The 26,394-nt window shown below is 43.4% G+C and overlaps 3 protein-coding genes across 3 annotated transcripts in view; 2 read left to right on the top strand and 1 right to left on the bottom strand.

Annotated features, from left to right (window-relative positions):
• Window positions 1-162: 162 nt before the first annotated feature.
• LOC147796281 (tRNA-dihydrouridine(47) synthase [NAD(P)(+)]-like) lies at window positions 163-8,825 on the bottom strand. The gene is made up of 12 exons (XM_087148268.1): window positions 8,683-8,825; window positions 7,716-7,914; window positions 6,245-7,205; window positions 5,654-5,806; window positions 5,307-5,423; window positions 5,016-5,081; window positions 4,085-4,195; window positions 3,718-3,814; window positions 2,994-3,120; window positions 2,707-2,794; window positions 2,258-2,439; window positions 163-1,485 (listed from the first exon to the last, which is right to left on the bottom strand). The coding sequence occupies exons 2-12, from the start codon at window positions 7,883-7,885 to the stop codon at window positions 1,413-1,415; spliced, it is 2,145 nt and encodes a 714-aa protein (XP_087004394.1). The 5' UTR covers window positions 7,886-7,914; window positions 8,683-8,825; the 3' UTR covers window positions 163-1,412.
• Window positions 8,826-9,184: 359 nt separating this feature from the next.
• Window positions 9,185-22,819, top strand: LOC110982600 (kelch-like protein 18). The gene is made up of 6 exons (XM_022241140.2): window positions 9,185-9,352; window positions 9,766-10,809; window positions 13,114-13,476; window positions 17,105-17,220; window positions 17,558-17,667; window positions 18,356-22,819. Exons 2-6 carry the CDS (start codon window positions 9,828-9,830, stop codon window positions 18,591-18,593), a joined length of 1,809 nt encoding a protein of 602 aa, XP_022096832.2. The 5' UTR covers window positions 9,185-9,352; window positions 9,766-9,827; the 3' UTR covers window positions 18,594-22,819.
• A 655-nt stretch (window positions 22,820-23,474) lies between these two features.
• LOC110982619 (uncharacterized) overlaps window positions 23,475-26,394 on the top strand; it is a 155,295-nt gene continuing 152,375 nt past the window's right edge. The window contains exon 1 of the mRNA XM_087148123.1: window positions 23,475-24,108. Within this exon, the coding sequence (XP_087004249.1) occupies window positions 23,967-24,108 (142 nt within the window). The 5' untranslated portion in view covers window positions 23,475-23,966. The remainder of the gene's footprint in view (window positions 24,109-26,394) is intronic.

The following is a 26,394-nucleotide window of genomic DNA, read 5'->3' as shown; positions in this document are numbered from 1 at the left end:
CACACAAATGAACATGTCCCGTTCGGTTATTCCACATTATTCATATTCAAAATATGACACAGAATTTAAGGGTCATGTTTGTGTAGAAAAAGGTCCGAGTGAGTTTCAAGACGGGTTAATCACTTGCTAGTTTAAAAAAGGAGGCTGGAAATCCACATGATGTTCAGTCGTAATACATGTAAATGATTTATTCTCAAAGTCCCCGAGATCACACAACACAAACAGGGAAAATAAAAGTTTGAGGGGAAGTAATTGTGTGGCCATACTGTTGGGCATTTTCCATCATCTGCCAGTAACATTTACTTAAACACCATAAAACATACTTTTACAATGCTATTTTGCACAAAAGAACTTGACTCTTCTCTTTTTATTTCCGACTGATTTTCACCTCCTGATAATTGATTTTTCAAAATAAATCATATTCCAATATCTCAGTGATAATCGATAATACTCAACACTGGCCAATGACAATTTAATGTATGCGTATCCTGTAATGTTTGACTGGGCATTCCCCATGGCCTCCTTTATGGCACAAGGCATTGTATGGGAACAGCTACCCCCACAGCTCACCGCCATTGGCGGGGGCCACTGCTGATGATTAGTGATAGCGTTACCATGGTCCTGGGATTCATCGACTAGATCAGTGCACTCACTAGATCAGTCTTGACACCATTTGACGAATACGAATTCGCAACAAAGTTGATAAAAAAATTGGATTAAGAATCACCCGGAGTGAAAATCAAAATGTCTACTTTTACTATCGCACCATTCCCAACACCATAAGCTAAAGCATTCTGCACCGTGTATTTTGTGTATAAAGTGGCATTTTGGAGACCTTCAAAGAATGTAAGCTGGGAAAAAGACATACCAATAAGCCATTTCAGAGGTAAATTTGAATAAAATCTGGTAAACTGAGTTGTTTAAATTCATGTGAACATAACAACTTAAATTCTCCATACTAAAACCACTGTTGCTGTACCTCGTGATTCGGGACAAACTTTTGCTTAGTTACATAACATACGCCTTGCAATAATACACTGTTCTCGATGGATAAGAACGGCACAAAGGAACCAGTCCATTCCAGAGATGGTGGTCGCTATGCAAAAGCTTGCCCTGAATCACGAGGTATAGCAACAGTGTCTTTAGTCTGGGGAATTCAAATTGTTACGTTTCTGTGCGATCAGACAATACAGTGTACCAGATTTTATTCAAATTTAACTCGCAAGTGGCTTATTTGAGCACACAGGCGGAGCTTGTTGAACTATGACGTGTCCCAACTTTCAACGAAAATGAGCCTGACCGATTGGATTCTCATAAAATTGATAAAATAAAAAGTCTATTCTCCTTTCCATCCTTGCTCTAGATCTGATGTATTTAGTATTTTATTTTAGCAGACTGGTCCCTTGACGGCACTAACTGTAAGAGTTGGCTTTGTGCTTAGGCAGGAACTGAAAACCATCAGGAACTGGACCCAGCAGCATCTCACTACAGAGGAAAAAAAAAATCAGAAATTTGTGATTTCTTGATGAAATTAAGAACAGAGGAAAACGATACTTTGACGTGTAGGCCCAGTGCTAATTGGCTAGTTAAGAATAAATTACCAGCCTAAACTGCCAACAGAGGAAGGTTACAATAGGGGCGATTTACAAGAGTGCGTCACCAAGAGTTTGCAATGCATTGGCCAATCACAATACGCGGAATCTGTCGACCCAATGTGCCTTCGGAAAGGGTTGACAGTTTGGTTGCAGACTCTTAGGGGCACACTATTGTGAATCGCCCATACTACCCCTGATATGCACACCAGTCCACACACGGAGTAGAGGCCCATGATTTTACTTTTCAGAAATACCAAATTCAAGCCATCCAAACTTGCAACAAAGCTGAACAGAAAACACTTCCCTTAACCTGCAACTTAGCCGGCAACTTGGACCATCTGATGCCTTCTTAGTACATGTGGGGTATAAAGATAATTCCCCTGTAATTTTTTGGACTTTAGCTTTATAGTTTAACTCTGAGGGATGCCACTGTTGTGAAACTCACTTGAATGACACACTTGTTTTTCTAGGTGTCTTGGCACACTACGTTATCACACCACAGTATCTCGGCATGACCCATAGGTCATGTGTGTGACCTGCAACACAAGCCTAACACCTCCACGGTAAGTGGCTTACAATTCCAGTCTCTGGAAATCAGACTGAGTCTCAATCATGTCAGCCTTTGGGGGAACCAATTCTGCAAAGGCGTTTCCCGGCCTCACCTTATCTTGACCCAGTCGGCGCAGTTTGTGCTGGAGAAGAGCGTCTCTAGGTCGCTGCGCCCCACGTAGTAGGGCGGTCGCTCCTGGATCTTCTGGGGCAGTCGCTCCAGAATGCCTACAGGGATGTAACGGTGGAGAAACGACAGCCACTCCAGCAGGAAACGCCGGGTCTTCTCCACTCCCTGTCCACAAATTTTTTCAACAGGTTTTCAACCCCCAATTTGGAAGACCAACCGATTGCATAGTGTAACAATGAAACTGGAAACAACACGGCCAGAAATTTATACAGCTCAATATACATGTACATGAATAAGCTAAAACTGGTCAATCAAACAGCGCCTTCCTTCTATTATCAAGGCCGAAATTTTGTAAAGTCATAAATAATTGGTTTCTTATCATTCCAACCACGGCAGCCAACTAATCACATCACATGTTACATTCAGTCGTACCTCAGTGTCTGATCCCCAGTGCTCGAGGCCATAATTGGTGTATTCTCTGAGAATGTCCAGTCTCTCATTTGCTGAGATGTCCCAATGTCTGCCACGAAATATGAATAAAACATTAAGGGAAAAACCCACGGAACACAAAATTACAGAACTGAGTTTTGGGCTCTAATTATTCAAAAACTCATCAAGAAAAATTAGTCAGCCATAGTCATCCGGGAATCATGCATATTCAGTCTCATCTCTCAATGAAATCTTACAAATCTTTACAGATATGAATACTCATGATCCACCTTTGCTCCTTGATCTCAGTGAAGATCCACGGCTTAATCAGAGCCCCTCTTGCAATCATAACTCCAGCGGCTCCGGAATTCTCCAAGTGGGTCTTCACGTCTTCATAGGAGAGGATGTCTCCGTTACCTGGCAGGGACAACAACAGGACAAGTTCAGCTCGTCATCAGCGTCTAAGAGCTGTTTCAATCAAAGCAGGTTCGTCATTCCTCAAAGGCGCATTGATGTACGGTACCCACTACTTGATATGGAATATCCTGCATTCTCTACAGAGGTTTTTTGCGTGATGTAATGATGGGCAAACACAACATACAGGAAGCGTACTTTGTCTGTGGAGGCGTGTGCAGTTTCGAATCTCGGTATTTCGATAGACCTTTTTCCTGTGTTGTCACAATCGTGCTGGACCTCTATGTGCTGCGATGGTGATCTACTTATTCAAGATAAACTGCAGCATTCACACGTGCGCTTGTGCGTGGTACTGATTGAAGCTGCCTGTAGGAATATATTCAATCACCGTGGCCACGGCGATCCACTTGTGGTGGTATTATTTACATTTAGCGCAATCTAGTCATGTGGGTAAAAAAAGGTCTAATGGCAGTTTCATTTATGCCAGATTGTTTAGTGACTTCAATGGCACATACATTTCTGCACACGACAGTGTAAACTGAATGCCGACCATCAAAAATCAAGTGACTGAAAATCCTCTATACTTAGCCAAAAATGTACCTATGAGGGGGTGGGGTTTGGCCACCTCCACGCACTGCCGGATGTAGTTCCAGTCGGCCGTTCTCGTGTAGCGCTGCTCCCGACTCCGGCCGTGCAGCTGTACAAAAAAAACCCAAATCGTGATTTTGTTTGTTTTTCGCCTTTATTCGCGCCCTGCTTTGAAACAGATAGCACTGGCACAAATCTGTGCCGGGAACGGGGCGGGGGATGACTGTGTAGAAAAACATTGCTAGCCATGGAAATGTGACAAGCTGGGGGGAGGGGGCGAAGGGGGATGGTTGGACATGACCTAAAAATCCGTACACCAGAATTCCAGACCCACTTTAAATCAAACTCCCAGCCAGCCTTGACGCAACTCGCAACGTACCGTGACGAGGGATGCCCCCCAGTCGTAGATCTTTGGGATCAGCTTGTGGGCAGTATTGTGCTTCTCCGATATGCCCGTCCGCATCTTCACCGTCACGGGAACGTCCAGAACCTAGAGGAAAAAAAAAATCAAACAAGCAAAGGAGTTTAACGCCAGGAGACGGCTACAGTCGCGGCTCTGTGTGAGGATGAGTGCATACCACACATACATTCTATTAATCATGAACCTGAGGTTTCAATGTGGGCCTGCTGATGGACAGAGCTTTGCGTACTGGGCATACCGCAGCCCAGCAGTCGCGTCAAAAGAATCCCGGTGTTGAGGGGTTAACGGACTGAAGATAGAAGCTAACAAAACAATATAAAATGTGAGCACACATAAAATTAAGTGTGCCGGCGGCGGTGTTGTATTCGAGTCCATCACAAGTCCTTTCACAAGTTCCTTCACAAGTCCAGTCACAGGTCCCATCAGAAGGCCAGTCATAAGTAACAGGGTGAACAATAACAAAAGAATACTTTTGTCACAGCTCACTGTCTTAATGAATACTTTATGAATTGGCTTAAGACTGAATGACTTATGATGGACTTACAGGGACTTGCGATGGACTCATATACAACACTGGCCGATGGATTCTACAGTAAAATTCAACACGAACATGATTGCAAAGGAAGTTTTTCAAGAAAGACTGATGTTGCAAAATTCATCTGTGTATCAATTTCATTTTGTTCAACTCCACCTGTGAAATTGTTAACAGTTAGGTCACCAATATTCAACGTGCTTGCTATACAAAAGTGACCAATTCCCCTCTACTAATTTGATATTTTCACTGGAATGAATGTCTCATATGCAATGGAAGATATGCGGTTAGACAGAAAAAGAGGCAGTGGGTTCCTGACATGACAGAAGAAGTCTGAGATCTTCAAAATAAACTTACTGCGTCCAATCCCCGGACGATGTCTTCAAACTTGTTGGCTCGGCCCATCAATGCACTGCCTCCTCCCTGAAAGGAGAGAAGATGGACAGGGTCCAAGGTCAAATGCTACGACTTTATCCAACAAAACTGGTGACAATGTATTTGGGAAAGTTGACTGGTGCTTCTGCTCTGAATACACCAACACAAAGTAAAACTAGGTGTTAGATTCTGACGAGCATTTAGGACACAAATCTCCAGTGTCTTGTCTTTTTCTTTGGCCATTCCTTGCCTATTTCAATGTGGTTTACTGACCTTTTGAAAGACCAGATCGATGGGGCAACCTACGTTCAGATCCACAAAGTCCACCTCACAGTATGTGTTGATGAGTTCCGCACACTTGCTGATGGTGTCAGGGAAGTAGCCAGCCAGCTGAGGAAATAAAGAATCAACCGATGTCCCTGAGCAGGGCATTTTATCACAATCAGTTCTTTCCTTGCCGGAGTAGATGGATAGTTTTGGGTTCCTTCACAGTTGAAGACGGGTGATTACTTGTCATGTATTATATTCAACAAGATGCCAAGAGAACTGTAAATGTAACCTCAATATTTCTGTAAACAGATCCTCAATTCTTCTGAACAAAAAAATACTATTTGTACAACCTGAACACCAAAACAATCTTCGCTGGAGTGTCTCTTGAGCAGGGCCCATTCCGAGGGCTGGCCCTGCAGCAGGTTGGTAGCCATGGCCATCTCCCCGCAAGTGATGTCAGCACCCAGACGCTTGCAGACACGCCGGAAAGGAAGGTTGCCGACCTAGAATCACAGCAAAAATGAGAAAAAAAATATGAAGGCATGAAGCCATCACACACTGTCAACGGCACATGCGGGGCTCAAATTTTCATTTGACACCGTCACCAAATGAGGAATAGTTCCAACTTTGGCGATCGTTATTTTTGGGTTTATTTAACACTTCATGCTGAATGATATCTAAATAGCAAGGATTCCCTGTGCCGAAGCACGGAGGACATTAAACCGTGTATGGGAAAGCTCTTCACAGCAACCATACAGATGGCAACCATAGGGATGCAAATCATACAGATGGCAACCATAGGAATGGCAACCATAAGAATGGCAACCATAGGGATGGCAATATACAGGTAAATACTGTACTCTGCTTATCAAAGATAATATTATTTGTGAAAAACACTTTTCTCCTGGTAAACTACAAATCCATGAAAACACTTTACTTACTGTGGTTAAGGGTGCCAAATATGATTTCCCTTCAAAGTTCACCTGCTTCTTCTCGCATTTCCTCGTTCTTATGATGTCTTGATTGGTAACAATGCCAGATCTTGGTTGCTGTGTTGCCAGGGGAACACAGTCTCCACTCTGATTGGAAGTCGCCTGGCAAGCTGCTACGGTGGGTGCAGCGTCATCTGGGCCCAGATTGGTGGCTGCATCTCTCTGGACACTCCCACTCTCTAAAACCTGATTCTGATTGGCTGTGCTTTCTTGATCGACAGCAACACTGTTTTGACCGACCTCATCGACAGGGGTAGGCAAATTGGAAGGCGCAGTCCCTGGTGTAGAACTAAGACACCTAGTTTCCTCTGGCGCACCATTTCTGATCTCGTTCTTGTCAAACTGCCTCAGAGATTTTTTCTTGGATTTCGCCAACAGGGAAAGGAACTGTTCGGCTTTCTCAAACTTGACCTTCTTCTTTCTGAGCTTAACTTTGAGATCAATTGCCAAGTTGTTCAGTGTGGTCGATTTGCTGGCATTTGCCTCAAACTTCTCCTCATCGGTGATGTTCCTGAAGTCTTCTGTTAGGTGGGAGCTCCCAAATCGGCACACCACGCCGTAACGGCACTTGCCAAACGTCTCAAAATTGTAACAGCGGTCTCCGATGTCCAGCTCTCTGGCCGCTGCCTTTGCGGCGATATCGTGCGAATAGTTGCATCTCTCTCCGTACGAGCACACCATGCCGCTGATTATGGATGGACAGAGCTTTTCCGAGACGGGCACCCAACGGTTCCGGGGCCGGTTGTGGTTCATCCCCCTTTCCTTTTTGAATTTTTTCTTCGGAGGTCCCCTGGCATCTGCTGTCTGTCCTGGGGTTTTGCTGCTATCTCCTTCGCTGTTTGGAGGTGGCTGATGAGATTCAGAGCTCCCAAATCCGTACTTCAAGTGGATCTTCTCAAAATCGATAAAACTGGGAAAAACAGGTCATATGAAAAGCTCAATCGTGATGTCACCAAAAAGTTAAACTGAACAGTGCGAAAATTATATTTACAAATATTTGAGAGAGAGCAGTGTAACAATGCTTCCAAGGTGACAGATGGGATGTTCCATTTCATGTTTAAAAATTGATGGATAATATGTCAATTTCAATTTTGCAATGGAGTTTTAACCCTTACCCCCTTTGGTGTATGTAAATCATACTGAAACAGAGGAATGAGGAATGTTAAGATAACCATGCACTGGGATGAATAATTCATGACATATCACCACCAATCCTCCAATCAGATGAAGGGGATCTGTAAATTACTAGAACTTCTGGCCCACACGAGTTGAGGGGGTACGTGTAGCACATATTCGTAAGAACAATTGCCAACGTCCAGAGACACACCGCTTAAACTTGAAATGAATAAGTAACATTTGGAAATTTTGAAGACATGGACGTGATGGATGAGCGAAACAACCAAACAACAGGCCTGCTTACTCTGCCTTGACTCTTGCCGTCCCTTGCCGTTCATTCAGAATTTTCATCAGTCTTACTTTAGCCTCAGGATGAAGGGTGTCCTTGCATGGCGTGGGGTCAGGGGCAGTGCCTCCCCCTTCCATGTTTCCTTCTGTCATGCTGATCCGACCTTGACTGTTACTTTCTGCCATGTTTCAGCTCTTTCCACGCTCTTTCTTTACTGTGAAATGATTTTGGAATGAAAATAGAATAGACTGGTGCTTGTCCAACACTCCTCAGTTAACAGTAAAAAAAAACAACCTGGTATTGTGTTTCTAAGAATTCCGTCCATAGAGTTAACAACAACAAACAGATGTTAACAACATCAGCAGATCAGTCATGTTTATCAGTGTTGTAGTCGAGGCCACCACAAGACCAGAGACACAAGTCTCCGTGCACAAGACTATGCACAAGACCTGTCTCAAGTAACAGGGTGATCAATGACCAAGAAATGCTTTTATTAAACACGTTAAAGTACATTTGAATAGCTTGTGACTTGGATTCAGACAGAATGCCAACTGTGTTTATGCGGTTCGGAGAAATATGGAAGGGCTGCATGGCACCGTGATCGGAATATCGACGAGTATATAATATCAAATCAGTGCTCTGAAATATGTGATTGCCGAGCTTTCGGTAACTGAGTACCTTCTTCTGGGCAAGCAGATTCAGTGTTTATGTGGTATTGTGTGGTCTTTTAATTCCTCCATGCCATCTTGTCTTGTGAAGGATTAAGACTTCTCGACAACAACTTGACGAGTGCAACCTTTGATGTTCATATTGTGGAAAATAAAACATGGTATGATAGGCCTACACGCTGTGGGCCTACTCTGTTTGGTTCTGGTGGTGGAATTGGGAATCCTGCATTATCTCCTCGTCAAGGTGCATCCCTGATACGAAACGACTAAAGACAAACTTGACAATGAAAGGACCAACAGCCTCAGAACCTCACCTATATCTTCCAAAAGATTAAAGAATATCAGGACCTCATCGTCACCTTTCTCAAACTCAGAAAGTTAACTCTGCATGGGCAGCAACGACGTGAGTTAGTGGGGCTAAGTTCATGCTATATCGATCTCCGCTACGTGCCACGCGCCATATACGGCTGGCTTTAGTGCATTTTGTATTGCACTCTTTGGGAGCATCAAATTAAATTATTGTGGGTAATAACGAGTTCAACCCTCATTTATAAATTTTATACAGCAACATTATCATTCTTATTGCTAAAATGAACATTTATAACAGATTCTACTCAATCTTGAGCAGTCTGCGCTGATTTTTGTTTACCAATTAGAGAGGAAAAACCCCATGTTTAAAATGAAACCACCCAGACGCCGGGGATGCAGTCTGTGTTCCAATATCCCTTCATGGGATTTTGCGTTTTTGATAACGAGGAGCGCAGACTGGTTATGCAACTGTGTGCATGCGTCTTAAACATGACCAGGCACCGAGGCGCCGGGTCGGTTGCGGCTTCTATATGCACATACGTACGTGTACGTACTGTACGTATGTGCCTCTAAATGATGTCTATGGACCATCTTACCATATAGAGCTCATGTATGGATGTACCAAGCAGTTTTTACCTTTTTAACTTTTTTTGTCTAACTCTACCCCCAAAGCAGGTAAGTTGGATGGTGTCCTCTGTCATTTGCAGGTCTGTATAAAGTTGCACGAGGTACATGTGATGAAATCATAATGCATTAATTGGATCATGGAGTTAGACAGTTACAAACATGCAAAGCCTCTGTCGTCAGGTACATTAACTCCGTCATGACCCACGGACGTATTTAAAAAACCTGGACTTGCAACGCCTTTGTATGAAAAAGAAGCCAATCAGCAGCCATTTTACCGAGCCGAATACAAAAGCGTGGGTTGGCTCCCTTCTATTGACATCAGGAATATTCAAATTCGAAAATAATATTCGACGGTCGATCGGATATTCCGCACAGCTCTATTGAGGATGGTGTACTGTACCTTATAATACTTTTGGTGGTATAACTTTAAAGAGTTGTTTCTGTGTCTGTTATATATTTAGGATTTAGAGTAGTTCTGAGTAATGATCTCTTGTTCCCATTGGGATTGAATTGAGTTGCTCTCATGGCTGCCAACATTCCCGAGGTGATGGAAGAGAGCGAAACACCAACATTCATCCATCAAGATCGGACCTGGAGGCCCAACAAGAGAGCTCGCATCCAAGACGGACTTATAAGCAGCAGCGAGACAGACGACGCGTTACTCATGCGGCAACAGCACGCGCTGGGGATGCTGGCGGTCATGCAGTCCATGCACCAGCGCCGGGAGCTGTGCGATGTGACACTAGTGGTGCAAGGCCGGTCCATCCTGGCCCACCGGCTGGTGCTCGCCGCCTGTAGCCCCTACTTCAATGCCATGTTCACCAGCGAGCTGAGGGAGTGCAACGAGAAGACGGTCACGTTGCAGGACATGGACCATGTGGCCATCCAGGAGATCGTCAACTTTGCGTACTCGGCCAAGGTCAGCGTGACGGAGGACAATGTCCAGTCGGTGCTGAAGGCTGCGTGCCTGCTGCAGATCGAGCCGGTGATTAGCCTCTGCTGCGAGTTCCTCAAGACGCAGTTGCACCCGTCAAACTGCCTTGGCATCCGCGGTTTCGCTGAGCGGCATGGCTGCTTCGAGCTGCAGCAGGCCGCCGACACGTTCGCCCAGCAGAACTTCTGCCAGGTTGCGCAGCAGGAGGAGTTCCTCCACCTTGGCGTGGAGGACCTCATCGACATGATCCGACGGGACGCGTTGAACGTCCCGAAAGAAGAAGACGTGTACGAGGGTGTCATGCGCTACGTGGACCAGAATCGCGAGGAGCGCATTCCGCGGGTCGGGGAGATCTTCGAGCATGTCCGCCTGCCTCTCTTGTCTTGGGAGTTCCTCCACAGCCGTGTCAAGGAGGACAACGTGGTCACCACGGACGAGAAATGTAAGAGCTTTTTCGACGAGGCGAGGCGGTATCACGCAAGCCAGTTCTACCCTGGCTTGCATTGGGAAGTCAGCATTCGAACATTACCCAGGCACTCATTCAGCCGGTCTATTTATATTTATGTGGTTGGTAAGTACGACGTCTTAAATAACATCTGCCAGAAATAAACTCCCATTCAGTTGTTATTTCAATACATCGTTAAAAGTGCAAGACAACTTAAAAGTATCTATTCATCATTTCACATTGTCAGCTTGTACACGTATCAGGCAATGTAGTTTTTCCTGTTTCTGAGTATTAAAGACTCACAGTGCTGTTGTCTCGGTTTGTTTTGCCAAAGAAATCATAATATGATGTGGAGGCTTTGCATGGAAGCTATGTTGTTGTTGTTGATTAACGGCACATACGGCAGACTAGTGCCCTGCTTGCCACAACCAGTGTAGTCAGCGTCACTCGTAGGTTGTTTGGGTAATCATCTCACATTCTGTAAAAGTGCACCAAGGAGAGAGAAAAGATATGCAATAGAAATGTATTGGATAGATAAAGGAGTCTGCCTAAATGAGTGTTGGCAAGTTAACAAGAGTCAACTCCAAACTGATGTACATGTACTGTACGTTTAAACAAGAGACCTTAAATTGGAAGGGGAGGGGGCTTGAAGAATCCTCCAGACACTCAGCGCCTCCTAAAAGAGGTCAGGCAAGGTCGGCCGTTTCCCAGCACTTTAAGGGCCCGGGCCCCGCTGGTATGTTCACAGGTCCGGCATGGAAGCCATCCTGCAGGGCAGTTCCTTTATTCCACAGGGAAGCCTCCTTTGTGCACATCCCGTTGCCTGCAAGATGGCAACCATGCAAACCCTCTATTGGCAATCAGTTGGTGGGACTTGAGTCAGATTTTTTTCATCATCCAGTTCTGAGCTGACTGAACTATCCTGTTTCTATTTTTGTAACCGGGTACAGATATCTGAAAAAAGGTGCTTCGAAAGTAAAATATACCCTTACATGTACATCATGAACTACGTTCAGCATACATATATAACTTATTTTCCCGTTGATTAAAAATTATGCAATAAAGAGAACATGTTTCTCAACAACCACTAACTGCAGTGGGCCTAGACTGGCTTCCTGAAGTTCTTGATTTTGGAATCTAGGTGCGGAAACCGGAGAATTCGATATTCCATTTTTTTGGAAATCGGGAAACCCTACTACTGCACTCAATACTTGAACTCACTTGAACCTACACCTGTACCAGGACATTTTTCTGCATACACTTGTCGTCACACGCTTCCTGTATGTTGTGTGTGGCACCCTATGGTACATTGGTACCTGCAACTTTTTTGCATATGCATATGTATGTTGTGTGTGGCACCCTATGGTACATTGGTACCTGCAACTTTTTTGCATATATGCATATGTATGTTGTGTGTGGCACCCTATGGTACATTGGTACCTGCAACTTTTTTGCATATATGCATATGTATGTTGTGATTGAATCAAACACTTTTATTCACATTTGACCCTCAGCTTTGCTTCCAGTTATCGCACCTAACCCAAAAAATCATGCGGAACATACTGCGCCTACATCTTATTAGTCAAAGAGTTACCCCACCTAACCCAGAAAATCATGCAGTACATCCTGCACCTACATCTTATTAGTCAAAGAGTTACCCCACCTAACCCAGAAAATCATGCAGAACGTAAAGTGCTTACATCTTATTAGTCAAAGAGTTACCCCACCTAACCCAGAAAATCATGCAGAACGTAAAGTGCCTACATCTTATTAGTCAAAGAGTTACCCCACCTAACCCAGAAAATCATGCAGTACGTCCTGCACCTACATCTTATTAGTCAAAGAGTTACCCCACCTAACCCAGACAATCATGCAGTACGTCCTGCACCTACATCTTATTAGTCAAAGAGTTTCCCCACCTAACCCAGAAAATCATGCAGTACGTCCTGCACCTACATCTTATTAGTCAAAGAGTTACCCCACCTAACCCAGAAAATCATGCAGAACGTAAAGTGCCTACATCTTATTAGTCAAAGAGTTTTAAAAAATGCAAAAACTTGTTGTGCCTGCCCAGGCACTGATTTCTATGTATCATCTTGTTTTTTTTCACTATTTGATATTCTAAAGCCGTTCAAATTGCAAAACATTGGCCAGCTCTTGCATGTCTGTGCCCTCAACTGACTGCATTCCAAATGCTGTTTCCCTTTATCCTCTCATATGGTGATTAATCCTACACGTACATTGCACATGTGTGTATTTCACTGATAGTGTGTTGTAACAACTTGTACAAGTTTGACTGTAATAGTGTCTTGACGCTCACCAAAGATAAAATTTGATTATCATCTGTCGCTTAAACTGAAGTTGAAAATGCATGCACATGCGGGACATTTTGGGCCTAAATTGGGAGGTTTTATATCCTTGTGTTTTCAGGCGGTGAACTGAACCCGGGCCGCACCACCACCAGCACGGTGGAGCGCTACACCCCGGCCCTCAACTGCTGGACCTCGGTCAACCCCATGGGCTCGCCACGGCGGGGCGTGGGCACGGTCATGCTGGACAAGATCCTGTATGCGGTGGGCGGCTCGGACAACGCGGCGCTGAACGTGGTGGAGTGCTTTGACCCTGCCACGGGGGGCTGGCGTTACCTGGCGCCCCTCCAGGAGCCCCGCAGCAGCGTGGCTGTGGCGGCAGCCGGGGGCTACGTGTACGCATTTGGCGGCTACAATGGGATGACCAGTTCCCGAACAGTGGAGCGATTTAATCCCAATACAAATGAGTGGAAACACACGACAGGTACCGTACATGCATCATCTTAATGAAGATTCCTTCAATAAAAGAAACTTACAGTCTACATGTACGTTTGTTTATACTTCGCATGTTAACCCTAACCTTCCCTGACCACACAAAATTAAACAGTAGTTAAGTGTTGAATTCTGTGGGGATAGGTCTGGTAGGCCCAGACAGCTGGCTTTTGCATTGGGTTTGGCATACCTCAGAAATATCAAAGCCCAACAGCCTCTGTGCACAAAGTCCCATTATGGGTGTTCAACTTTGTGTGAATGGGGAAGGTTAGGGCCAGCAACCCTCGGGGGTTAGGGTTAAGGTATCAGCACTGAAAAGGCTTGGCTAAACTCAAACTCTATCCCACTTCGAAAGCTGCCTTATATGTCAAGTTCCTTTGTCATCTTGTGTAAAAGAAAATCCTTAACCTTCCCAGACCCTTCAGAATCCACCAGGCAACTCTGGAGGATTTGGAAGGATTGAGTATTAAGGTACATGTAGATTGGTAGCAAGTGGTTGAGTTGAGTGGTTGAGTGGCTGGTCATCGTTACAAATGTGCTACCAAAGAACAAAAAAAAGTGGTTATGCTTCATGTTTCCCTACCTAACCTATTTTGACAAGGCAACCTTATAGTTTTTCAGCGGGAAGGGAATTTTCAGGAAAACATGAAATTAGAAGTACAGAAAGAAACAATGTGTCTTGTTTCAGCTTCAATGTGGTGCAAAAAAGGCTGAGCAGACTTTTGCGCAAAACAAGTGCCCTTCGGAGTGTGGCTCATTTCATTTGAAACAAATGCCATTTGACCTCTCTTCCTGTTATTTTGAAGTGTAGTGTAGTACTATTGTAGTACTTACCAGTAGCAATACATTGCAATAACAAAAATCCCCATCACATGCACTCCCCAATTTTCAGTTGCAGTCCAATAGGAAGTAGAGCTTGGTTATGGTTGTTGCTTTGTATGGCTGTTCCTATTTGTTAACTTTGCCACTTTTTCTCAGTTCGTATCTTTAATCCAACGATTTAAAATTAGCTGGAGGTACTCATGTTGTGTGCGTTCAGTACACAAGTTTACATTTTGAGGAAAAAATGTGTATATAAACTAAGAGTGGGAATTTATGTTTAATTTGAAAAAATCTTTTTTCCATAATATATAAAAATATAGTTCAACAATGTATGGTCCGACTAATGTATACATGTAGATTGATGTTGGGGCATATAAAACAAGCAATGTTTATTGTTTTAGAATCCACTGTTTTTCTCAAAAAGTACATGGATGCCGAAAGGAAAAAACCCAGCATGTAACAGGCATCGTTCATGACAAAAATGAATGCTAGATCGCATCAATCAAAACATCAAACCTCCAAAAATCTTTTAGGAAAATCTGTAAACGGATTTGGAACATTTACATGTAAATGTGCAAATGTCACACCCTTAATATAAACATTCAGTGATGGGAATAGCTGGATTCGCATCGCAAAATGCGTTGCATTTTGCACAAAAAGCGAGACAAACGTGGAAGTTATTTAGTGCAATTTTTGTGAACGAAAATTTCTTTTAAAAATCATGCATAATAACGGTCATACAACCTCCCCCCCCCAAAAAAAACCCCTTTTCCTTGTCCTACATGTAGTTTCGTGCAGCTCAAGGCCCACGGATCATGAGGAAAACAAGGTTTGCTGCGATTTTGTGGGATTATCTAGCACATGTGGTTCAGTACAGTACAGTACGAGCGTACATGTATGCATTCAGTGCGTGATAAGTGGCGCCATGAACTACACGTAGGTACATACACCCCAAGCGTGATATCTTCACATATACATGTACATATAAGCACATTTACTTCTGTCATTTTGAGGCAATCAATGCACCACAAAAATGCCGAAAGCGCCTTCTAAATATACCGTTGAAAAATGGCAGAGAGATATGCCATGGCTGAAACAAGAGAATCTGCCGGATGGCATTGTCCTTTACTGTGAGTTATGTAAATTGCAAGAGGCCAAGATCAAAGCTGTTAGGTCCATTTACATGTAGGTTTTGCTAGTCAATTTCATCATACATGTAATGCTAATCAAATGACAATATGATTCGCAGATTTGCCAACCAAATTTATTTTCATATTTCCATCACTGACATTGCACCCGTAGGTTTTTTTTGTCTGTAGGTGGATGAATGATTGTATTCTTGAATTTCTATGGTAGATTTCCACTCGTTTTCCACTGGATAAAGGAGCGACTTTCAATTGAGTGAATTGCCTTTGAATTACAAGGTCGTAAGCTGGCCATTCAGTATAGGTCAGTCCCCTGGCTGAAACAGCCTGCCAGTGGAGCTTAAAGTTTACTGTACATGTACTTCTCATTCAATAGCAGAAACCTTGAAAACAGTGTGGGAAAGTGATCAATGGGCAGTTGAAAGTTGTTAGTCTACTAAACCTACAAAGGCAAATCCAGAACCGACCTTTTTTTTTGGGGGGGGGGACTTTTTTATTTGGAAGGGCAAATAATCTGTAGTTTTAATATTCATCCAGCCTCTGGGCCTTTTTCCAAAACTCAACTTCGTCTCTGTCTGGGGCTCCATCTTTTGTGTTTTGCCTCCTGGTTTTGAAGTTGTATTAGCTCAGCAGTAAGTCTAACAGTGACACGGAAACGTCCACTAAGACGCAAAAGAGGCAAATGTTTCAGTTTGAATTTAATTTTAACGTTTCAGGCCCATAATCGAGAATCAATTTTGGAGAGGAAGTCCTGAGCGGGTGATGGAAGTTCAGTATCCCACAATGGTTCTGATGTCTTTTCTGAGGGGTGATGCTATATTTTGGGGCTTTGTTCATGCTTTTGAAGGAAAGGGAAATGAACTAGACCCTGAAATATTTCCTTTCTTTCATTTTTTCAAAACCATTTTTCCCCCCCCCCTTTTTGATTTTGAATGTGTGGCCCCTGTTGGCCTCCTCTCCTCAATATCCACCCTTGGCTTGCCAAGCTTCCACCACGGAAAGAATTCCCCGTCAACATTTCAGTCTGATAGAGAGTGAAGCCCGGTTTCCATGTTGGCATGAGAAACGCAGAGAGCGACACAATCAGGACGCAAACTGCAACGCAGACAAATGGAAACAATGTCAAACGGAAGTGTCGCCACAAACGCAAACCAGCCCCAGACGGATCGGCAAAATTGAGCCTGGTTGAACTGTGCCGACTGTCTTCGTCAAGTACATGTAAATGAGTAGGCTTACAGGTATACAAACATGCATGCTGGCATGAGGGGCATACAACAATGTTTCTCTCACCTGGCACCACTCATTTATCCATTTTTTTCCTTATTACTAGCATATGTAGCCCCAATTGTCAACAAAATCGCTGACCCTTAGCAAACTACCGGTACATCAAACTGCAGTATCAATTTGGCTTCAAGAGACAACACTGTCACCTATAAAAGGCATTTTTTTTGTAAAATTTTCTGAGTCTTGCATGCCCTTTTGTTAAATTTTTTTGGTGAAATGATGTCGCACAGCATCTTTGCCGCGACTGTCTGCGTCTTGACGTCATGCTGACCGTCGGCATTACAACAACCATATGGAAACCAGGCTTAACTCCAAGTGAATCTCATAGAAGATTATTGACAGCATTTTTGTTTCACTCACTATTTTTAGAAATGACATCGCCGCGTAGCATGGCTGCTGCCGTTACCCATGGGACCAGCATCTATGTGATCGGAGGTTACGACGGCTCAGCCGATTTGAGCAGTGTGGAGTGCTTCTCACCAGGGGTAAAGTCTACCCATCAACTTTCTTGCTTTTCACATGTTGAAGCTGACTGATGCGGGTGAAAATTTTCCCGTTGACACCCAGAAGAATGTTTTCAGCTAGTTGAAAAGTTGAAGTTTCTGAAACTCATCTAACCTACATCTAAAATTGTCCTCCCCATAAAAAATGGTAATTTTGCTTCATCATTGGTGATAATTTCACCAACTGTCTGGCAAACTAGACTGTAAGTCACTTAGTGTATTAGAGGATTCTCATTTTAAGAAGACTGCAATTTCTCACCGTGTCGTCTCACGTCGTGATGACAAGTAGTAATACCCTGTGCTGTGATGATTGAAACAGGTCAAGAAGTGGCGGACAGTTTCCCCCATGCACACAGCTCGATCCATGGTGGCTGCGACAGCTTTCAAAGAGAGGATCTACGTGGTTGGTGGATGCCATTGCAGCATCAGGTATATTGGATTGTTCTCGTCAGAGAGTGAACTCAATTTAACCCCAAAAAGAGCGAGGGAGGTAATCAGTCCCCCTCCCCCCCTCGCACGGAAATTTTTCTCCGATGTTGTTTAACTTTCTTGGGGGCACTGAACCTCCAGGGGTTTTTCCAAGAACGTCTTTAACATCATTTTGAAGCCAATATTATGAAAATCAGACCCACATTCATACCTTGCTTGAGAAAATGCCGGACTTGGGCGGCAAGCCTGGACCATAAATAACCATAACAGCTGCGCCTCACATGTATGTCGGACTACATTTCCACTTCACGCATACACTCACAATAGATGTTACATGCATGCCAAGGTTCAACAAGATTAGGCATTAGGGCAACCAAGATCTTGGGAGCAGACACCCCGCCCCCAACTATAAAAATATCCCGAGCACAACCAGACTCTTGTTGGGTTACATGTTGATTCTGCACACTCTTACAATGTACAAATGTATGTCTTTACCTGCATGCTAAGTTTAAAAAAAGATCAGCCACGGGACAGCCAGGATCTTGGGGGGAAGTCTGTGAGTTGGTAAAAAAGGAGCATTAAAATTGATGATTTTAAATGCTGTGATGAAAGTTATGCACCTGTTAGGATGATATCTGTCAGACTTTATCTGGTAAGCTTGCACTTGGGTCTTCCTTTCCTCGCCCAGTTTGGCCAGCGTAGAGGTCTACAACCCGGCCAACGACACCTGGACTCAGGCCCAGGCCATGCACCACCCCCGCAGCGGCGTGGGCCTGGCCGCCATCAACCAGCGGCTCTACGCCCTGGGAGGCTACGACGGCAACGAGTACCTGCGCTCCGTGGAGATGTACGAGAAGGAGGAGGACGAGTGGACTGTTGTCAGCAACATGGAGACCCCCCGACGCCGGTTTGGGTGCTGCTCGTAACGCTAGGTAGGGGAGTCTGGTTCAGGAGCCCAATAGTTGATCAGCGCTATCCAGGAGCTTCTAAATATTTCTTATTTTGTCCCAAGGGGGAATCCAGAACCATAATATTCGGGCGGCCCAAACTCGTTTTATGGGGGACCATTCGTGTAATCTTTAGACTACATTTGAGGGCTTGTAGCATGCTTTTGGAAAGGCTAGTAATGAAGTAGGCCTAAAAAATTGTTATTCTCCCATTATTTGTCAAGAAATTCTTTTTGGGGGGGCGTAACCCTTGTCCCCCCATCCAATCATGTCTAGTCCCTGGACCCATTTCCTTTAAATTGACGGAAGGTCAACTCTAGAGTGGTAAATGACACGGAGACACTGATGATATCGGGTTCACGATTTGACTTTTTCTCGAGAAATGTGTTTGTGCAATTCTCTGGGAACATTTCTCGTCGACTGTCTAAATGTATTCAAAAAGGGCTTTTGGATCCTTTCAAAGAAAAATCACAAACGTTTTTGCCAATATGGCAGTTTTTTGTCATTTCCGAACATTCTTTCGAACATACAGCTGTTACGGGATTTCGAAATCTGGACCATTTACTTCTTAAATACCCAGGGATTGAAGGGACCATACAAACCCACAAAGGCCAAAAATCAGATCTTTTTGGGGGGGGGGGTAGTGTAAGTACATGTCATCTTTATTCTGTAGAGGCTTTCCTTCGTGTCACCTCGGGCGAGGTTCAGTTTGCTCCAGTGTTTTCATTTTCCCGCGACTATTCTTTCCGTGAACGATTTCCCAGCCATTGGTCAGCTCTAGGGCATATTGTCTCTGTTAGATTTACCACCACTGGGCGCTTCAAAATGTGCCCAATCACCCCAAACTCAGTTGAAGTGGCTCCGTTTGCAACTATTTGGCGTCTGTGTGAAATGTTGGACCCTGTTAGCCCTGATGTCATTTTCAATGAGCTGCCTAGTGTAACTAAACAGCAAGAAGCCTGAATCTGCTTTCCCTGGAGAAGGTACTCAGTTCGGTAATTACATATTTCAGAGCACTGATTATATTATTTTATTCTTGTCAATATATAGCAAAAAGCCTTGTGCCCAACTATGCCATGTTGGAAGGCTGCAAACCTTCATTAAACAAGTTCATGCGAAATGTACTAAATGTAAGATTATTGGAAATCATGCACCGATTTTTGTACAATTCACTGCTGCATTAACAGACCAAAAAAAAAAAGATCTTTCTGTCTAATTGAAAGGTTTAATGAAGCTCTAATTCTGTGTAATGGATTTTATTATTGAAATATTTTCAGGATATTTTCTGGTACTTCTTTGTATTAATTATACAGGTATGTTACGTTTTCACATTCTGAACTGTGATGTCAGCTTCTGCACTATAGCATTCAGTACTTTAATTTATTCACACGAATGCACAGAGCTGCTGCTTGTTGAAATCAAGAGATTGCATATTTAAATTCAGGTCTTGATCGGGATTCTTCAGGCAATTTGTCAAATCTGCAAGCTCCTTTATGTACTATTTCTAATTTTTTGTAAGTTCTTTCGATTTTATCACTTTGATGTTCAGTGCAAGCTTATGTGAATTTTGTTCATATTTGATATTGTGTACCAAGAATATCTCTACTCAAGTACTGATGAATCATGCAACCTTCGGATAAACGTTTATTATTTTGATATAAATGTGAATTGTGTTCAGAGAACTTCTTCAGATGTAGAGAAATTTTCAACTACATCAGATGATAATATGTGGTCTATTTTTTTCCCATTACCCGGCTGCAAAGCTTCTCTGCCTGGACATGTATGTGTATACAGTTATCTCTGTCGCAAGATTTGGGAAACTTTATTCTTGTAAAAAACAACCGTTGCATTATAGCAGCAAAGCATTTAAATGGCAAAGGTATACGTTCACGTTTTACTGAAGCCTTTGGGTTCTACATGTGTCAAGAATTGTACACAAACAATTAGTGAAATAGTACATGTACACAGGAAGTTGATGTCGCGTTGTTCACTAGAGCTAGCTCTTCGCTCGTCGCCTGCCGAAGAGCTGATGGCTTTGCACTGCGGATTGGCTACATTGTGAACGACCTGTGACCATGAGGTTATCACTTCCTATTAGCAATGCGTTATTTCAATTTTTTGGTTCATCAGTGGCAATGCTGTGACGCAGCCAATGTCGGCTTATATGATAAAAAAACATGGCCTTGGTACAATCACAGTGTGATAATTTATCTTCTCACTATTACTTAAAGTATAACTGATCACGCGTCTTTTGGCGATATATTTCAAATCATTGGTTATCTTGGTCAATTTTGGATGAACGAATAAAGTGTAGTGAGGATGTTTTCAGCAATGAGGAAGAAAAAGAAAAAAATACGGAATTGATAGCCGCCGCTTGTGAATTAAATGCGTTGAGGAAACTCACGCTTCTGGCAAAAATTCACCCACAATGCTGTGCAAGGCCATGCTGTGCAAGGCCATCAGTCCTTCCCAACGCCCTGTTCGGGCGATGGGCAACGAGCGAAGAGCTAGTTAAGTTTGCAGTAGAGGTTCTGCGTTGATGCATCTTCTTGAGGGCGAAAGTTCTGTATCACTGGCCTGGGCACAGACTTGGTAAACCTTTTGTGCAAAGCAGCCCCTGACACCATGGAGACGCCGCCAACGCCTAGAAACCTCTACTCACGTTCATGAATACACCCTCCAAAGTGTGGAATTATGTTGCTTTGTACTTCATGTATATGTCTTAAAGTGATGGATTTTTATGTATGTAAGAGCAACAGTATCACGTTTTGGTTCCGGATTGCTGCAGTGACTTTGATGTTGCTCTTAAGTTTTGCTAGTTCACATCGCAGGTTTTGTCGGAAATTGGCACCACCAGACAATTTATTTTTTTACCAAATGTAAGATTAAACTGTACATATTTGCCATTCGCAGTGGGTGTTTTGTAAGATGTCTAATTAATCAAGTGAGTATAGTTGATGACTTTTTTTCGATGGTGTTTGACTTGTATTACCCCGTCGAACGAAATTTTATACATGAAACTGCGCATTGCAAAGGTTTATGTAAACAGTAGTGTGGAGACATGCTCTTCATATGGTTACATTTTAGTACTGACAGCTGTCACTTAATTCCTTAACATTTTTTGCCTGCTGCCAAATTTTGGCATGCCTTTTCCCTTGTTCCTCATAGTCATTAATGTACAGACTACTTTTTCCAGTAATACAATTAACTCAAGGTATAACAAAGTAACGGGAACCAGGCAATTTTTTTTACACCTAGGACTTTGTTATGAAAACCGAGGAAAAACAAAAAATCAAACGATTTCAAGGAGTTGGAGCTCCCAAATAAGTATTCCTTTTAATAACAGTATTTTGTTATAATCGTGCTTCAAGTTGTATCACGGTACATGTAGTCGACTTTCTTTTTCACCTTTGGTTTGCACGGTACAATGTCGGAAAGAAATCGTGAGTGGTCAACCCGGTTCGTAAGTGTGACGCCACTTCGGTTTAAACCACGCCCACTGCACACATGCACCGCACATAGTGTACATGCATTGATGATCGCCGTTTACATGGAACCATGGAACCGGAAGTTGACGCGCAACAGCGGTTGTCCAATGAGAGCCTGCAAATCGTGGCGCGTCCACCTTTGTGACGAAGTCACTTACGAACCGGAAAAAAAAAACCAATCAGTGGCACACAACTAGAGAGAGACAGTATGATACAGTACAGGCATTCTTGCGTGTCGTTAAGTCCAGTTGTATGCACCAAACCACGTGTGTATGTACATAAACAGTTATATGTGCATGCTCTGTTCAAATGTGCACAGTCTTGAAATTTACTTTTCAAACTGTCTAAACTTTACGCATCTGCATTTGATTTAACAGTATGTACAAGCAAAAGTACTTCGAATCTAGCTATGAGTTGTCTGTGCTCGATACTTTATATTGTGTTAGAAGGTATGTATTTCTGGTCCGTTTCCATGAAATGCTGTTCGAACATTTTCAGAAACTTGACAGTAATTTTGCGGCCATGGGACCACTGCCTGCTTGCTTTTCCATTCTCGGCACTATTTGTTCGGATTTTTAAAATATATTTTGCAGAGTAATGTCATTCCCTTTTCTCTAGCAATAAATACAGATATTTCGAATCTACTTGCAAGTTATTCAGGTCGTATAGGTACAGCAGATGCGCATTCTTATTAAATGAAGTGTCAAATAACAGGAAGCTCGAAAGGAATCGGGGTGTTTTTTTGCGTTGCGAATTTTCCAAAGGAAATCCGTCTTAGGTTTATTACGTGCTGGCGTCGTACGCTGCATTAAAGTGTCGCTAAGGGGAGGAAAAACCAAGGGGGAACACGGTTTTCCTTAGTGGTTGTATTTTTTTTAATCAATTTTTATTTCATTTAAGTCATTAGTTCTCAGGAAGAGGAAAGACACAGTAAATCATACATTTTAACATTAAAAATGGACATAAAATGGATGAGCTACATGAACAGGCTAAGAAAATTATTGGACATAAGACTAAAGACATTAGAAAATTGACCCCTGCAGGATGGCTAAGGAGCCGTAACTATCGAGTAACTCTCATGGCACAACTTACGTTCAGCAAAAAGGAGATCCCCCCCCCCCAGAAAAGAGTTAAACACAGAAATTGCTGGAAACGGAATCGAATTGCAACTTACCCAACTGAGAATTGAGGCACATAACTTACGCTCCACATCTTTCAAAACAAGATGTAGTGAACTTGGCAAACATACACAATGGCCCGCAGAGGAAAAGGTCAGAATCGTGCTTGGCGTGGCGCACTTAAAGAAATGCCGGTATGCCACTTTGGAGAAACTGAATCGACTCTATTCAGCAGCACGCACGGTTGAATGATCTTTCTCGGTGACTTGAAAACTTGAGAGCGCTGTGTAATGCCCAATAGAAGCTCCATGCGTTTTGCATCTCAGCCCCGCCTGATAACAGCATTTAGTCCGAATTTTCTGTAGTCTGAGTTTTGCTGTGTTTTAGCAGGAATTGAGCGACAGCAAATTGGACTTGCGATGTCTTTTTCATCAGACCGTGGGCTTCTGTTACTGTCAAAAGTCAAAATCATAACTGCGTATATTAAATTTTAAACGATGAGCCGGAAAGCAAGTATACATTGCGTTAAAAATGAAGACCTTTATCAAAATGTCGTCAACCGTGGAGATTTTTTGACTAGTAGAAGTATCAGGTGGTCGATTCTCCCGCCATGACGTGATTTGAGTTAATCTTCCTACACCAAATGGGAAATTGAACGGCTACCGTCTGCACGTAATCGGCTTCGGAGGAAACTGAACGAACAGAGAAGTTGGTAGTACGGGCCACGCCTAAGTATAGGTACCGTCATGGCTTACCGCGATCGGTACGACGGTCGGGCGGGGCCAGGGAGTGAGAGACACGGGCAAGCCTGGGACATCGACGGTGGTCGTTACGGTGGCGGGGATCCTCGCCGGCACTGGCTGTACACCGACGGCGCCATTCCAGTTGGTAAGCTGAACGATTTGCTGGGAAGAATTCAGATGCACTGTATGTAGGAAATCAGACGGGAACCTGAGAGAATGATCCAAGTTGACAGGCTTGGGGAAGGCGGGATCAGCTGCGAATTCAGAAGAGTGTGGGGTTCAAATCCTCCCCTTGCCTTGATTTGTGTGCACTATTGAGGACAAAACGAAGTCTTGATCTCCCTTGTACGAAGAAAAATTCCCGATACACCCCCCTAAAAAACTGACTCTGCCCCTGGAGTGTGGGCGCGACCCCTGATGAGTCACACCAGGATGTTTCTTCTCCAGCACCTTGCTGGAATATCTTTAACTCAAATCTCACAGTAATTGAAATTTCATCAAGTTCCCAACATTCCCAGTCATAAATTTTGAGTTTCCGTGCCCCTCATTCCAATGACATTATATTTTGGCCTCAATTTTTTTTACTGTGCCTAGTGGCCTCTTTTGCAATGCTCCCAAAAGTAAGAAAATATTTTCTTACAATAATAATTTATCAGAATTTATCAACTTCATCAATTTATCAACAAAGACATTATTATATGTCAATGTGAGATTTGATTTTCTGAGATGCGTTCAAGTGCGCCACGTATAGGAAACAGCTGAATGGCAAGTTTTTCGGAGGCCACCGTTTTTGAATTACAGACTTAATTTCGTGGCACTGGTTCATACCAGCAGCATGTATTATGAAGCCTTTGAAGGTAATGCGTGCAGTACCTATACCAGGGACGAAATGGGACAGAGGTGTACCCCTAATAAACAAGTCCAATCCCTATACACACTCCAGCCTTATGTCACTGATCACATCCCCCTAGATGTCTGAAAAGAATTCCTGAGATACCAGTATAACAATGACCAACACAGGCGGGGGGGGGGGTCCTCTCTGTCCCATAGTTTGCTTCATGGGTCAGCTCCAGTGTTAACTGAATACATGTGAAGTATGGCGAAGGTTTGGCAATGATGCATGAAGAGAGCCGACGGCTGGGGCGAATCCAAACATTTGTGCTGGGGGTGGACATTTTTTGTTTGCACGGGGGCACTATAATTGTCGCTATAATGCTGTCTCTGTTTTATCCTTAACCGTGCAGGCAAACTAAGACCCCTAAATGGTTTATACGTTTTTAAGGGGTCTTAATCCCCCAGCCTATTAACGACATGTCGGCACTTCTGACCATAAAGTTCTATGGCCTGATCATGACGAGTCACTGGCTTCATGCGCTTGCTCATATTGTGCTGTTGAGCGGCTCACAGCATGTGTCCAAGTGTATCTATTCTTTAGTGTATCTAATTACACAAATTTAACAGTTATGCAGATAATGGTGACTGGAACCAATATTATGTTAGACGCCGGCTTTCTATTGGATACGCTCCAACCTTACAGTGATTCAGATCAACTTTTAGAAATCCTCCATAAGAAGATATTACTCAAATAGGTCATACGTTATATTGCAGTACCTGGTACATTGGTAGACGAAACCTTGGGTAAAATTCTGGGTTTTCGAACATTCGGGCCTGGTCACGTTATCTTCCTTCATGGGTTTACAGGGTATGCAACAAATAATGCATAACTGAAAACACCTAAAATGGATGAACCCCTGACGCATGTGTCGACACTTGACGAAATCATAAGAACATGTCTTGGGTGCTTTGTCAAAACACAAAGTTTAATAAGGAATGATGACGTCTTGCAAAAAGCTCCCTTCAAGGGAAATTTTTATATTTTTAACATTAAAAAGTACGGCGATAGGCCTACATTTACTGATGTTCAGCATCATAAAGGTGCCTTTCCACAAACGTTTTGTGGGTGCGTTACGTACACGATGCGTTCATACACCGATTCAAATATCGACGCCATTAACGTAACACACGTGTGGGTTGTGTTAATTCGGTCGTCAAAATAGTCCCGGGGGCGATTTTGACGGAAACACAACGCTTGGCTTATGCTGATTGGGAGCGTTCGTTTTGTTGGGTAGAGCATGGTCTAGCTAGGGGCCAAGTGCGACAGTTATGCCCAAGTGCAAATTGATGCCTGATATTTACAGTTTTACGGCGGATCGATCGTTACCATAGCTTTGCTCGTCGCCCAGCGCCTGCTAGGGAAGGGCTGATGACCTGGCACAGATTTTATTGAAGGAATCCCGTCACACGGGCTCGCAGCTGACGACGCGCACAGCATTGTGGGTAAATTTCTACCAGGCGCGCTAGCTCGCTCAATGCGTTACCCAAACAACTGTTATCAATTCGATGTTTTTTCTTTGTCTTCCTCATTGCTGAA

This window comes from Acanthaster planci, linkage group LG17 (genome assembly GCF_054643075.1).
Source record: "Acanthaster planci isolate LZ-2023a linkage group LG17, COTS_SCS, whole genome shotgun sequence".
NCBI classification, from domain to species: Eukaryota; Metazoa; Echinodermata; class Asteroidea; order Valvatida; family Acanthasteridae; genus Acanthaster; species Acanthaster planci.
This window is presented reverse-complemented; position numbering and strand designations above follow the sequence as displayed.

Excerpts from the sequence above, each read along its gene's own strand:
- LOC147796281 (XM_087148268.1), bottom strand. The coding sequence starts at position 7,885 with ATGGCAGAAAGTAACAGTCAAGGTCGGATCAGCATGACAGAAGGAAAC. Across the intron at positions 3,815-4,084 it reads GGGGGGCATCCCTCGTCACG|CTGCACGGCCGGAGTCGGGA; the intron begins GTACGTTGCGAG and ends TTTTTTGTACAG. Across the intron at positions 2,440-2,706 it reads ACTGGGGATCAGACACTGAG|GGAGTGGAGAAGACCCGGCG; the intron begins GTACGACTGAAT and ends ATTTGTGGACAG.
- LOC110982600 (XM_022241140.2), top strand. The coding sequence starts at position 9,828 with ATGGCTGCCAACATTCCCGAGGTGATGGAAGAGAGCGAAACACCAACA. Across the intron at positions 13,477-17,104 it reads TGAGTGGAAACACACGACAG|AAATGACATCGCCGCGTAGC; the intron begins GTACCGTACATG and ends CACTATTTTTAG. Across the intron at positions 17,668-18,355 it reads GGATGCCATTGCAGCATCAG|TTTGGCCAGCGTAGAGGTCT; the intron begins GTATATTGGATT and ends TTCCTCGCCCAG.